The sequence below is a fragment of the Pseudonaja textilis genome, chromosome 5 (assembly GCF_049901715.1).
Source record: "Pseudonaja textilis isolate UNSWEBS1 chromosome 5, rPseTex1.2, whole genome shotgun sequence".
NCBI lineage: Eukaryota > Metazoa > Chordata > Lepidosauria > Squamata > Elapidae > Pseudonaja > Pseudonaja textilis.
Genome location: NC_141994.1, coordinates 63137882 through 63152775, shown reverse-complemented (window position 1 = coordinate 63152775; position 14894 = coordinate 63137882). Strand labels below are relative to the sequence as shown.

The 14894-nt window shown below is 42.0% G+C and overlaps 1 protein-coding gene across 1 annotated transcript; it reads right to left on the bottom strand.

Moving 5' to 3' along the window:
- Positions 1-360: 360 nt before the first annotated feature.
- On the bottom strand, positions 361-12890 carry STRAP (serine/threonine kinase receptor associated protein). Its single transcript, XM_026713822.2, has 10 exons — positions 12661-12890; positions 10972-11107; positions 10566-10647; positions 10320-10392; positions 8568-8664; positions 6579-6716; positions 5537-5673; positions 3708-3857; positions 2062-2127; positions 361-1395 (listed from the first exon to the last, which is right to left on the bottom strand). The coding sequence occupies exons 1-10, from the start codon at positions 12770-12772 to the stop codon at positions 1334-1336; spliced, it is 1053 nt and encodes a 350-aa protein (XP_026569607.1). The 5' UTR covers positions 12773-12890; the 3' UTR covers positions 361-1333.
- Positions 12891-14894: the final 2004 nt, after the last annotated feature.

Below are 14894 nucleotides of genomic sequence, written 5' to 3'. Positions count from 1 at the left end.
ATAACTGCATTAATGTTTCAGGTATTTTACTACCTCCAAAGAATCAGTGTGTCACAGAGTTAATCTTAATACTCAGCTCCCCTTGTACTGCAGAACGCTGTTAGAATCTTCCTCAGCATTCAACCTGCCAGATTTGCTGAACTGCATTGTTTAGATCACCAGCCAAAATGGCTGATGGATATGGGTGTAAGACAATTGACTGCAACTCAACAGATACCTAAAGAGAAGAGGATGGACAAGGCTGTTCTAAAAAGGCTTGTATTCCTTTTATGTTGGATATAATATTGTATATTCTGAACACATGCTGCCATTTATAAACGTCAATGGCTGACCTTATATTTATTCTCCGGTTAATACAGATGACTCTTTAAACCACCATTTTATTCCTATGCAGAATTTGAATTATTTGATGTATACATACAGTTTGTTTTTGGAAAAAAAAAACATTAAAAATCATATAGAAATACTTAGCTGCTTCCGTTTAAAAGTCCAGAAGAAATGCAATGGCTAAGTAGGTATGTTTTTACATAGTGTAAATTCAGATAATATATGAACAATTTAGACCAGAGGCAATTAATACAGGGATGCTCCTCCACGTTATCTTTTTAGAGATAAATTTTGAATTATGAAATTTTTACTGGAGAACAACATGCAAGCTTCAAGCAGCAGGGTATTCAGCCACCTATCGTGCAAAAAACACCCCCAAAACTTACTTCCCCCCCTTATTTATTTTAATACAAAGCCCCAGGCTGTTCAGTACTGTTCAGAAACAGATGAATTAACCTAGTATGCTTTATAACATTTTCTAGGACTGCCATCGTAGGAGCATTTTATTTAGATGATCTGGAAACAAGCAGTGTACAATAAAAGTGGGAGGGCAAAAAAAACCCCTAAACCACAAATATTTTATTTAACCAAATGACCCCCGCCTTTCATTATCCTTTCCCCACTTTCAGAGAACATACTCTAACCAAGATACCGTTACATTTCTCCTCAATAAAACACTACAATGACTTAATCTTAACGCTGGAGAAAAAACAGGATCTCGGCGGCTGGTTATGTTCAGACTTAACAAAAGGCAATAATGCTTAAAAGACAGCCAAACCGTTACTTTTTGTGTGTGCGTCTCTATTCATCTTTCTTGACAACCTTTTCCTATGCATTCTCATCAATTACTGCCTCTCTTATTTAGCCTTCGGTTCTCTTTGCACCCTCAGGAGAGGCTATTGCATATGACTGCTCTTGGTTTTTGTTTTGTTTTTCCGTTTTTTCTGTTTTCTTTTTGGGATCGAAGCTCAACGAGTTCGTGTGTTGTCCTTAACGGCCGTGACGCTCAAGCCTTAACTTCAGGAGGTGTGCTATAGATGGAATCTGTGTTTTCAGAGCCAAGGTCTTCTGCCAAGTTGAGAGTAAGGGAAGAACAAAGAAGAAAAATCCTCCGTTAATTTTTTAGCAGAGGTTAATTTAAAAATATGTATTGCTATTCCTGTATTCCACCATAACACAGTATCTACTCCAGTCTACAGAGTCTCTGTTTGCTCCCGGAAGTAGCATTCTGGTCACAGTTGGCCTTTTGGTCAGTAGGCTAATGTGAATGTCCTTCTTGTGTTCATCCAGCCAACACCACCCAGCCCAAGCAATATTATCTTCCAGACAATTCCTCTACATTGTGAGATTTTTTTGAATTTTGTTCATGTGATGATGGAAATGCTGAAAAGGTTGTAACTGTGAAACACGGTCGTAAGTCACTTTTTTCAGTGCCGTTGTAATTTGAACGGTCACTAAATGAACTGTTGTAAGCAGAGGACTACCTCTATTAAAATATTTTAATGTGAACGAGATAAAAAATAATCACACTTTCACAGAGAATCCTCAGTTTTCATCAGCTGGACTTTTAACTGCCAGGGGAATTCTGGGAGCATGACTCCAAATTTGAGAAACACTATTTAATGTGATTTCATATGGCATCTCTTACATCTGATCTTCAGTTCTTGTTACATTATCCTACACACCGAAAGGTCAACCTCTGATTGTAGTTACATTCTACCATTCGATCATTACCTAATTCTTCTTCTGCAGTTCCCGGAAGGTTGACTTTAGCCTTAGCCAGCTCTCCACCTTCTTCCTCTGGAGAAAGAGAATCAGAAAAGCACAAAATCACAACTTTACGTCACTCAGCTTGTCACTTTTATAAATATTTACAAAACAGACAGCATTCTGCCAGGCAGTAAACACTGTCCAGTGCTTTTTCATATGTTTTTCTCCCAGTTAAGTCTGCCTGGTTTAAACTGAGATGATCTATCTACTCTCTTACATAGATATGAAACAGCTACAATTTACTGGCCTAAGAAAAGCAAAGGTTTTCCATTTCAGGGGGCCATGGCAGTTAGATCTACCTCCTTCTGAATAGCCTTCAGTTTACCCCATCCCTGATGCCCAATGGAAAACCTCTACATAGCCTCTTCTCAAAGGATGATTTTAGGTTGTTTCTTTCATACGGAGCATCACTAACTCCAACAGGGCCAGTTGAAGTGGTACAATACAGGATTAGCATTTTAATGGCATGTTTTAATCAAAACGCACTGCCCCATCTTTTACTGATATACAATCTGATCAAGTAACGGTGAATTACTGAGCAGCGAAGCCAAAAGAAACCACCGGCAGCCTGCTGCAGATGGCAGCAGAATCGGACAGTGGGGAAGAACGGGGACCATTGTGGGAATCTGGAGAGGACTTGGACGAGGGTCCTGCATCCGATGCAGAGATGAGGCCAGGACCATCTGGGAGTGGGGTGTTGCCTCCGGAGGCTGGCAGCAGCGAGGCAGAGGAACAAGGGGAGCCTGTTCCCAGTGTGTGCATGCACAGAGCTGCTAGAAGGCAAAAGCAGCTGAAACAAAAGGGACGACTCAGGAGTAAGGCTGGGAGGTGACTGCCCCTCCCATAAGGTATAAAGGACAGGCAAAGATGAAGAAACCTTCATAGGAAGCAAAGTCGTTTGTTCGGTTCAAATTCATCCTTGAAGCTGTGTGTGGACTTTGTACCTTGGTTGGTTTTTTTATAGTTCATTTGGCACTTCTGTTGTTGGCAGCACTTCACAGGAAAGAAAGGTGGGTGCTTATCTCAAGGGACTGTTTGAGAGTCATTATAGGGTAGGAATGAACTTAAATCCCAGCGTTGAAATAAAAACAAGAATTGTTTTAACTTAGTGTGTGCTTAATTACGGTCTCGGAAAGCCTTAGTCAGAACAGTAATCCTTGACTTACGGCTACATTTGGGACCAGAATTTCAGCTGCCGAATGAGGCAGTTGGTTAAGTGTGTCGGGCCCAATTTTATGATCTTTTTGCCAGGGTCGTTAAGTGAACCGCATGGCCATTAGGCGAATCTAGCTTCCCTCATTCACTCTGCTTATGGAAAGCCAACTGGGAAGGTTGCAACTGGCAACCAGGTAACCCCTGCAGCTGGATGCTGCAGCTATGATAAATACGTGCCAGTGGACAAGTGCCCAAATTTTGATCATATGAATGTTAAGAGCAATGCCAACGGTTGTGTCACTTTTTCTCACGAGCAAACTTCAGTCAACGAATGAACAGTCGTTAAGTCGCAAGACTGCCTCTGCTTCAGTACAATTCTGTAGTAATTGTCTCGTAAATCAAAGAACAAACAAGTTAGCAAACGCTTCGGTCCCAATAGAAAAGACATTCCTTACCAGGAATCACACATTTCCAGAGACCATATGTTTTCCCTACTGTCGTCTGCCACAGCCTCAGCGTTCCGTCCTCTGAGCCACTGGCATACAATTCTCCATCTGGGCTAAATCTGACACAATGGATCGGCCCAAAGTGCCCCTTGTAAGATTCTGCAAAGAAATTGTAATGCATCAATACGGCGAGGGGAAGAACTGATGCGAATGGATGCAGCTCAAGCTTTTAAGGAAACAACAAAGAGAGAACTTTGCCCTGCGATGGGGCTCCAAACAAAAAATTCTGCCTTCTCTTGTGAAGCAACATTAAGGAGGCCCCAAGAGATGAGATTTGGGGGTACTGCAGCAACCAGATAGGGACTATGTGGATAAGACTTTTTTTATTGTTAAAAGTGAAGGCAAAAACTATAACAGCTCACCCTCAACATTATTTATACCCTTGTTCAGGGATGATAACTGACAAACTCCCAGAAGGTTCACTGCAAGGATGAGGAACTCAAGATTCAATATCAATGTTTCCCTGATCTAAATGGCCAGTATAGTGTTGTGGGTTAAGATGTTGGACATGGAGCAGGAAGACCCAGGTTGAAGTTTGCCCCTCCCACAAAAAATTCTTGAGGAAATATGGGCTAGTCATTCTCACTCAGCCCAACCTATTTTCGAGGGTTTGCTGCTGTAGGGAAAAACAGGAGGATGGAGCAGCATATATGCCATCCTGACCTCCTATATACAAAGAATGGGATGTAACTCTAATGAATAAATTATCCGTTACCTCTATGCCCCAATGGATCATAGAAACACAGGGCCAAGGATTAATAATTAAAGAGTGGTAAATATTCAATGGAACTAGTACAGGGAAATTTGCTATTTTTCCAGCAAAACTACAGAGAGAGAACTTTGGCCAAAGCCATCTGAAATTAAAAAAACAACAACTTTCTGTATTAGAGCTACTAAGTGTCTATTTTATTGGCTGGGAAAGACTTATTAGTATGGATCCAGTCCAGTCAAAATGAACTTAATTACACCTATGCTTGTGACCTTTGAATTTTTGCAAGCTCAGGATCCAGCTTTACCAATAGCTTTCAAATACTGAATACATTTTGGCTTTTTAAGGCACCATTTTCAATCTATTTTTGCCACAACTGACTATTAATACCCCTTCTCCTGAAATCTTGCCCAAACATTTCATAACTAATGGCAGGAGTACTGAATTTCCTTCTCTTTCCTGCCACAGAAAAAATATTTCTGCCCCTTTAATTGCACCCGATTCTTGCAACAAATAGCATTGGGAGGAAATTTTTTCCCTCAAATGGCATGACTGCAACTGCTTCAGCTCTCAATAGTGTTGGAATATTTAAGATGAAGTCTAGCTTGAGTGACTTTTTTTTAAAGAATTGAGTTATTGGCTAGCTATAAGAAAAAAGGAATCAGGAGTCTTACTCTTGTCTACTTTTATCTTCTCTATCTCACCCATAAAAATACATGAGCACACAGTATTCTGCTAATTATAATTGGGTCTACATGCACACATATATATCAGTCTGCAATATGAGCCATGCAAAAGTGACTTGAACACAATCACATATAAACACGTGCAGTTGGAGAAACATCATCATCTCTTTAAAGCCACAATACAAGGTCCAGTGGAATGAAATATGAGTACAGTACCAACTGGATAATTATGAGTTAGGATTGTTATCACTGCTTTGCTAATTCCCCCCCCAAACACTGAAGTTTAAACTTTTACAATTAGCAGCTAAGCTGGCTGTTGTGTTTTTAACAGCCATGAAATTCATCCAAACATGCCCTGAAGTTCATTTAAATGTATCACATACCTAATTCTTCACCAGTATTATAATCATATTTATAAAGTTTAAAATCTTCACCACCAGCAACTAGACATTCTTTCTCCGGATGGAGAGATGCAGAATTGATTGTTGCAGGTGCCTCAAATGATTTAATCTGTTCCAAACTATGGAGAGAAAACAAAAAGCACGATTATTGTTAAAAAAGAAAATCCTATATTGAACAAAACACTAAAACATTATAGAGGAAAACACTATAAGGAGGGATTCTTATTTAAATGAAACTCACTTATCAGAAAGCTGAGTGCTTGTTAGCAAAAAGAGATCAATTTTTAGAGGACTGTGATTTCATTTTTGTAATATATATTTTGCACAGTAAAAATAAGGTGCCCTTGAAAGAAAATCTTCTATGGTCAAAAAGCAAATATGAACCAGCCATAAAAACCTTTGAGATTATAGTTATCATTTACAATCAGATGCAGGGATTTCCCCTTAGATACAGATAAACACACACACACACACACACACACCAGCAAAATGCCAGCAGTGGCAGTGATGAAAGAGTTCCTTTTGCACTGTAGCCTAGACCAGGGGTGTCCCACCGTGGCAAATTTAAGACTTGTGGACTTCAACTCCCAGAATTCCTCAGCCAGCTTTGCTGGCTGAGGAATTCTGGGAGTTAAAGTCCACAAGTCTTAAAGTTGCCAAGGTTGGACACCCCTGGCCTAGACAATGGAGGATGAGTGCCACTATTACATAGGCCAGGAAACTACTATAAGAAATAAGAAACCCACTTTTTTAGCAAAAAAAAATGCTCTGAGGGTCATTTAAATATAATCACACAGCTAGTTCTTCACCGGTATTATAATCCTATTTATACATTTTCATATCTTCCACACCAGCAACTAGACATTCTTTTTCAGCAAAAACAAGTCAGTTTGAATACATGTACTAATTTAAGTCTAGAAATTATTTAGACTGGTGGCATGATAGGTCTTGACAGGTTATTCTACGCTTGACCAGTTTGTCTGTTTGGCCCAATGAATGAAACACACGTTAAAAGCAAACATACGTTTCCGCACTGTGGAAGGCAATGGTCCTGCCGTAGGTGATGACTATTATCTCTCCTTCGCGCACGTATTCCATGCTACTCACTGACATGGCAACATTGATTGCCTTCACTTCTGTCAGCGTATTTCTGTCCCAGAGCCTGAAATGGAGAGACAAGAGTAAAATTTAATTAATTCATAATTGCAATCCGATAATCTGTCAATCTATTTATAGTATAGTTCAGGCATATCAAGTGGTTTTTTTTTTTTTAATTGTCATTGCTGTTACACCAAAAGAAAAAGATGTATTTGTACTGTGTGATCACTTGTGAAAGCTCTGATTCTCTGCTTATAAGCATGGCCGGCTGGAATTCTGGGAGTTGAAATCCACACGTATCTTAAAAGGCCCTGAGATTGAAAAGCACTGCAATATATCAGGAACTGTTTGTCCCCCAACCAGTAAAACCACAACATGGTACAACTTGCTTCTTAAAATTAGATAAGAGGAATACAATTTGGGAGCAAATTAAGAAAGGAAAATGAAAAGAGCTGAGATCAGCTGTTCTAAAGAAAACTAATTCCAGACTGAACATGTGCAAGTACCCTGCTTCTTAAAATTAAATGCTGTATGCAACTCTTCTTGACTCCCAGACTCTCTTTTGCTCTTGGTTCCCACTACGGGGATACTGGAATCCAAATAAAAAGGTTAATCTAACAAGGAGGGCTCAGTTGGTCTGATAATGGTAGGCCGGTTCGGTGCTACAGGGTCTTCTGCTGGGTACACCTAGAGGTTTTACAAGGTGTAATACGTGCCAGCCATGAGGAAATTTGAGGCGGGGCCGAGTAAGGTTCATTATCTATATATATATAAAAGTGAAATACCACTCACGCATCATCACAAAATCTCCAGAACCGTAAAGCCTACAAACTTGAAATTTGGCATTTATTGTTCCTCTTGGCTTCTAGGTGCTAAGAAAGGATTTTTCGAAGAGACCATCAGAGCATTAGTACTTCCTATATTATTATTAACACGCTCTGATGCTAAGAAGTTCTACTCCCCCTCCCCGCCTGAAAAGGAATCTGCTCCAAAAGGAAAGCACAAGCAGAGGAGATGAGTTTCAGTTTCAGAGCACCAAGCAGCTTTATTACAGAACAATTGAGCTAAGCCATGCTCAGGCTCCTTGCTGTCTCCTTCTTGCTCACCCAGCAAATACAGTTTCAGTTTCAAAACCGCCCCCAACTCTCTCACACACTGAAAGGACGCTAGCCACATGAATACCAATGGATGCTGGTGGCCAGAGGCAGGATTTCCCCCCCTTATTTTCTTCCCCTAAAACTAAGCCCAACTACATAGTTTCGTAGCGAAGCATGGGTATCCAGCTAGTTAGTAAAAAATTCACTTTGTGGTACAGGGCACGAAGATATCAAATTGAACCTGAATCACAGCATAGGTAGCCCTCGCTTAAAGACTGATTGCTTAGCAACCAGTTCAAGTTACAATGCATCTCCCCAGAACTCCTTAGGACCCGTTTCTGGAAGTCCCACAGCCCCCCCTTTGCCCCCCGCACCCCTCCCAGGCATGTCATCTTTTGGATGCTTGGCAAGCAGCTCACATTTACAGCTATTTGGGGCATCCTGTGGTCACATGATCGGAACTTTTGGAGAGTGGGGTTTTTTTTGCCAGTGTTTACTTCTGGTTTCCAGCAAAGAAGAGTCATTGAATTAAATAGATTCATTGATTCAACTGCTGCAACAAAGGTCGTGAAATCAGACACAATTGCATAAAATGGACCACCACGACTTACGACATAATTCCGGCCTCGATTACAATCTTAAGTCCAGGACTACCTATAGTGAAAGACATTGACTCGCATGGTAAAGCCCCATGTATGGAAAGCCAAGCATGTATGCTCAAATTCAAAACGTAGTTTTATAGTGAAGATGATAACCGGATGGCTCCACCACCCATTTCTCATATAGCACTAAGGGAAGAGGGACCGATTGCTTCTTACCTGACTGTTTTATCATCTGCTGAAAGGATCTGCTTATCATCACTGCTCCACAGAGCCTTTTTAATACCAGACGTGTGACCACTGACCACCTCAGGTTCTGAAAAGGAGATATTTTGTATTTAAAATGAAAAGCTCTTTTCATACATTTCACTGTGGTTGTCATTTATATTTGTGATTAACAGATAAAAATAACGGAAGTAATTATTGTATATTAGAGCGGACAGTGCAGGTTCTGATATTTTGGGATATTCCCATGCAATACAATGAAAGATACAAGAAAAACAGAACTTCATGGGGCTTGATTCATTTGTCAGCTTTGGGCCTAAAAAATCCTCCTTAGATGACTACACGCATTTACCCTGCTTATAAGCCCATTCTGCCATTGTCATTCCCTCCCTTGCCTATTCTACTGAGTGGGGCCATGGACTCCTATCCTAAGATCCCACTGATATTATGATAAAAAAGGCAATCCAATTTATTTATAACGTTAACAAAATTAGCTGTTCAAAGTTGGGGGGTGGGGTGGGTTTGCAATGAAGTTCAGGATCATATTCTGTCCTTTCCCAAAGGTGCTTTTTTCAAGAGGCAACTGGACTTTCTTGTTTTTCTTTGAAGACTTCGCTTCTCATCCAAGAAGCTTCTTCAGCTCTGACTGGACGGTTAGGAATGGAAGGATTTATATTCCTTGCAGACAGCTGGACATTTGCATTCTTTTAGAGAGACTGTGATGACCCAGGGTGGGATACAAAATAAACAGTCACAAAAAAATAAAAGGTGAAGCCCCTTTTATTCCTTCACTTTGCTTCCAAGCTCCAAATATCTTTCACTGAAGACAAAAAACTCCCATACAGTTACAAGAAGGAGGAAAAAAGCAACACAAACCAGGCAACATAAGGGCTGGAAGATGTCCACAGATATCAGAACACATACTGGGAAGGATGCCAAACTCAGAGAGGAACCATAAACTAGAGATATTTCCACGCTTTGTTTCCAGCGCTTGCCCATACTCACCTCCGTCCTCTTATTCAGTTGTCACAGCTGCAGCCCATGAAGAGGATCAAGGCCCTCTCCCTTATCCTCTCCTCTCTGCGAGCCCTAGGATGGAGAGGGGATGGGCCTGGGTCCTCCTCTGACTGCTCAGCCAGCCTCTGCCCTTCCCCAGCCTCCTCCACAACTTCCGGAGCCACACCTCCACTCCCTGTCAGCTGTTCCTCCTCTCCCTCAGAGTCAGTCTCCACCAGGGGCATGACAGAGACATTGAAGCACTTGGAGGTTTATCTATGTCCTCAGGATCACCTGAGTACTGCAAATGGGTGTGGAGCCTTCTTGGAAGTGCTGAAAGGACTGTGTTATAAAGTGGAGAAGCTTCTTGGATGAGACGCTAACTGTCTTCAAGGAAAAACAAAGAAAGTCTAGTTTTTTTCTTGAAAAAGCATCTTTGGGAAAAACAGGACCTGGATGACTGAGAATCTCCACAGACAGTCTGTCCTTTTCTGGTTTTTTTTTTTTTGGGGGGGGTGAACTGAAGACTTCACACGCATTTTGTCTGAATCTGTGGTTTTTCTTAACCACAGTTTTCTTATTTGTTTGTTTGACACCCCAACTCTCAAGTATTCTGGCCATTACAAATAAAAAAAATATTAAAACCAGGTTGAAAAAGTCGGTTTGCTGGGCCTTCAAATTAGCACAGAAATATTTGCAACTTCTGGTATTCATTTTACTGATTCATAGGAATTTTTAAAAAAATCTCACCTGCCTCTGGCTTGTTTAAATCATAGATACGTAACAATTTATCTTGTCCACCTGTCAACAAGTAATTGCTGTCCTAGAAGAGAAAATTAGCATTGTCATTTATTAAGAAAGTTGGTTATATGCCGAACCTTTTAAAATCTTATTAGCTAAAAAAAATAGTAAAAAAAGTGATATGCTGACCATCTTGAGAAAAGCAAAGGCAGATTCAAAATCTTGCAAATCAAGACAGACAAAACTATATTTTACCTGAGTGAAGTCCACTGATTTGACAATATGCTTGTGAGCCAACGTGAGGAGTTCATCTCCTGAAACACCATCCCAGAGTTTGCTGAAACAAACACACAAAAAAAGACTCCATTAACAACATGGTATTTTCAGAAAGCTCCAGATACAGACTTCCTTTACCCTAAATCAGGGGTCTCCAACCTTGGCCACTTTAAGACTTGGGAACTTTAACTCCCAGAGTTCCTTAGCCAACTCTGCTGGCTGAGGAACTCTGGGAGCTGAAGTCCCCAAATCTTAAAGTGGCCAAGGTTGGAGACCCCTGCCCTAAATTGTAAGCTATCTAGCTACTGTTTGACTTAATGATTTGAGACCTGATAAAAGCTTAAAGTTGCTACAAGTATTTCCTTATCCAACAACTCTCACTTACGCAGTAAAATCTGCAGCGGCTGTAGCTGCTTTAGTGGCATCGTTATTCAACGTGGCTCCCCAGACTGCTCCCTTGTGACCAAGAAATGTTCCAATCCAGTCCCCTGTGTCGCCCTGTCGAAGCATAGGTTTGCCATCTGCGGAGGGGGGGAAAAAAAGTAAGACAATCTCAATTACACAGCATATATTTGTTTACAGGTATTTGTAAATTCAGAAAGAGGATACAGAGCAACCAGGCAATCCTTGACTAAAAACCCCTGTTTAGTCAAGCCAAAATTTCTGTTACTAAGCAAGGCGATTAAATGAGTTGCGCCTGATCTTATGACCTTTCTGCCACGCTTGCTACGTGAATCATTGTGTAAGTGAATTGTGTGGTCATGAAACAAAACTGGCTTCCTTTACTGACTTTGCTTATTGGAAGCTGTCTGGGAGGGTCGCAATGGTGATCCGGTGATCCTGCAACCGTCATATTTTCCAACTGCCAAGCACCAGAATTTTGATCACGTGACTGTAGGGATGCAACGATGGTTGTAACATGTGTGGACCAGTCGTAAGTCACTTTTTCAGTGCCATTAACTAAATGAATAGTTGTTAAGTTGAGGACTACCAGTAGTATAAAGTCCCATGTAGATGAATAAGGAATTCTAATGTTTGGCAAAGTCTTACAAAAACTGCCTTGGGTCATTTTTTTTTCCAGCTATGATCCAAGAATTTCAGCATATGGCAGCTTGTCTGCTTATTGCATAGCCACACAACCACTTTTGGCAAATAGACAAACAGAACCAATATATTTTAGACGTCACCTATCTCCAGTCTACAACACAGTCCATTCAACAGTTCCAAGAAGGCTCCACACCCATTTGCACTACTCAGGTGACCCTGAGGATACAGATAAACCTCCAAGTGGCCTCAATGTCTCTCTAAAAGAATGCAAATGACCAGCTGTCTGCAAGGAGTATAAATCCTTCCATTCCCCATCATCCAGTCAGAGCTGAAGAAGCTTCTTGGATGAGAAATGGAACATCTTCAAAGAAAAACCAGAAAGTCCAGTTGCCTCTTCGGAAAAAGTACCTTTGGGACCACCATGACCTGGAGGACTGAGAATCTCCACAGACTTTTAGTGCTGGTGCAACTTTGAAGAGCCACTAAATGAACTGTTGTTAAGTCGAGGACTTACCTGTAGTTCACCATCCACATTGATTATTAAACTGACCCCATAAAGACTATATAGCCCCATATGTCTAGTGGGATTCTCCATCATCCAACCCAGGATGATGCCAAAGGTGCTTTTTTCTCCCCACCTCCCCAAAAAAGCAACTGGATTTTGTTGGGGTTTTTGTCCCCTTCTTCCTTTGAGAACGTTTCCCTTCTCATCCAAGGAGCTTCTTCCACTGGAGAAGTGGATGAGAAGGGAAACGTTTGCAAAGGAGGTTGTGGGGGAAGAGAGAAAAGGCCAGTTGCCCTTTTTTTGGAAAAAGCACTTTTTGGGGTGTAGCCCCATGCGGGCCCAGGCCGAGAATTCCTGCCGGTGCCCAAAGCAAAGTGCCTCGATCCTAGCCAAGGAAAGCGGCCCCGATCAGGCTTGGGTGAGCTCCGTGGAGGGTTGGGGGAGGACCGGAGAGGAAGCGATCCCCGCAAAGGGGCTCCGGGCCAAAGGCCGAGGCGCCCCTCCCCCCCGTTCCAGGCTCACCCTTGCAGGCGCTGATGAGGAAATAGCCGTAGGGGGTGATGCCGCTGAAGGCCAGGTCCACCACGGGCCGCGTGTGGCCGGAGCACGTCAGCGGGGTCTGCTTCATCGCCATGGCGCCGGTCGGGAGAGAGGAGGGAGTCGCCGGGGAAGCAACGACGAAGGGGGAGCCCAGGAAGGTTGAGGGGGAGGCCACGCGAGCGGCCTGGCCTCCTGGTGACGGGAAGAGAGGGGGCCGGCAGCCGGAAATGGGAGGGGGGGGGAGAGGAAAGAACGGTCGTCGCCGGAAGCTCCGTCATCGCGAGGGCTTTTTCCGTCTCGGCTCTATGGTTCCCTTCCGGATCGGGATGCAATTGGTGCAGTGTTTCAATGACGTCGCAAGGAATGTTACCATAGAGACGCCGGGAAGGTCCGGGCTCGTCTCTTTTCTCGCTCATGGCCCTTCCTTCTTTGGGCTCCTTCTCTACGTTGGACGCGAGCCCATAAGGGAAATTATTGCCGTATACTTTATAAATAGTACCCGTTCGATCTGTCCGTTGGCAAATTCTCGTCTCTCAAGGAGGGAAAGGAAGAAAATGCGAAACCAAAGAACACTGCGCTTCTTTCGGGGGGTGTTGTTTTTACAAAAGACTCTCTTTAAGAGGAGGGCCGTTTCTGGCCCCGCCCCCTAGGGGACAGGCTTGATCTCCCATTGGACACAAGTTTAGTTAATTTTATTTATTTATAATTTAATGTATATCCTGCCCCTGCGACTTCGTATCTAATTTGCATATATATGTGTGTGTGTTTCTACACTTATGTATATGTACATGTATACACACATTTTACTATAAATATTTATTAAAGTGACCAACTGCCCTCCTTTAGAGAGGACAGTCCTCCCTCAAAAAGTGTCCTCCTACATGTCCTCCTTTTTGATATTTGAAGACTAATCTGTAAATTTCCATATTTGATCGATGCCGATCCGATCCGCTGTGTGTGATATGACGTATTTGACATGACTATTCGTCAAGGCTCGGTACAGTGCGGCGAGATGCGATTATGAGACACATGCGCTCCACACAGGAGAATTGTTTTGCGAGTGTGCCGCACGCAAAAGTGCGCCGTGCACAAGTGGCTTTGTTTTTTTTCTTCAATTTATTTGTGTCCTCCTTTTCATTGTAAAAAAGTTGGTCACCTTATATCTATATACAATATTATTTGTATGTGTATATATATGTTAATCTTATCATCATTTCTTATCGCTCATCCCCTCCCACTTGTGACTGTATGACTGTAAATTTGTCGCTTGTATCCTTACGATTTATATTGACTGTTTCCTAGTATGATTTGATTTGATTTTCGATTCTTGACAAATGTATCTTTTCTTTTATGTACACTGAGAGCATATGCACCAAAGACAAATTCCTTGTGTGTCCAATCACACTTGGCCAATATATATATATGGAAAAACACAGGTACGCACACTCATAACATACAAAAGGAAAAAGTAGTTTGGAATTGCCATCTTCCTAGGGTTGAGAGAGTCTGACTGGCCCAAAGCCTTGCAGATAACTTTGTAGCTCAGGGGTCTCGAACTCAATTTACCTGGGGGCCGCTGGAGGCAGAGTCTGGGTGAGGCTGGGATTCCACACAAAACGTTAAAAAAATATCCTCAAATTTTATACTTTCATATCACGGTGGGGGCCACAGGATATCGTCTTGTGTGCCGCAATTGGCCTGCGGGCCGCGAGAATGAGACCTCTGTGGTAGCTAAAATGGAACTAGAATTCACAGTCTCCCAGTCTGTAGCCTGATGCTTTATAGAATAGAATAGAATTCTTTATTGGCCAAGTGTGATTGGACACACAAGGAACTTGTCTTTGGTGCATATGCTCTCAGTGTACATAAAAGAAAAGATACATTCATCAAGAATCGAGAATCAAGGTATGACACTTGATAGTCATAGGGTACAAACAGGCAATCAAATCATACTAGGAAACAGTCAATATAAATCGTAAGGATACAAGCGATAAATTTACAGTCATACAGTCACAAGTGGGAGGGGATGAGTGATAAGAAATGATGAGACGGTTAACAGTAATAGTAGTGCACTACACCAAACTGCTCCTGGAAGTACATGTGTGATCTTAAAGAGGAATCCAGACATTTGAATATAACAGGACTACAACCACCACCTTATTAGGCAAATTACACTGGGGGGGTTTCCTTCAATCCCATGGGGCCTATGGTTGGGC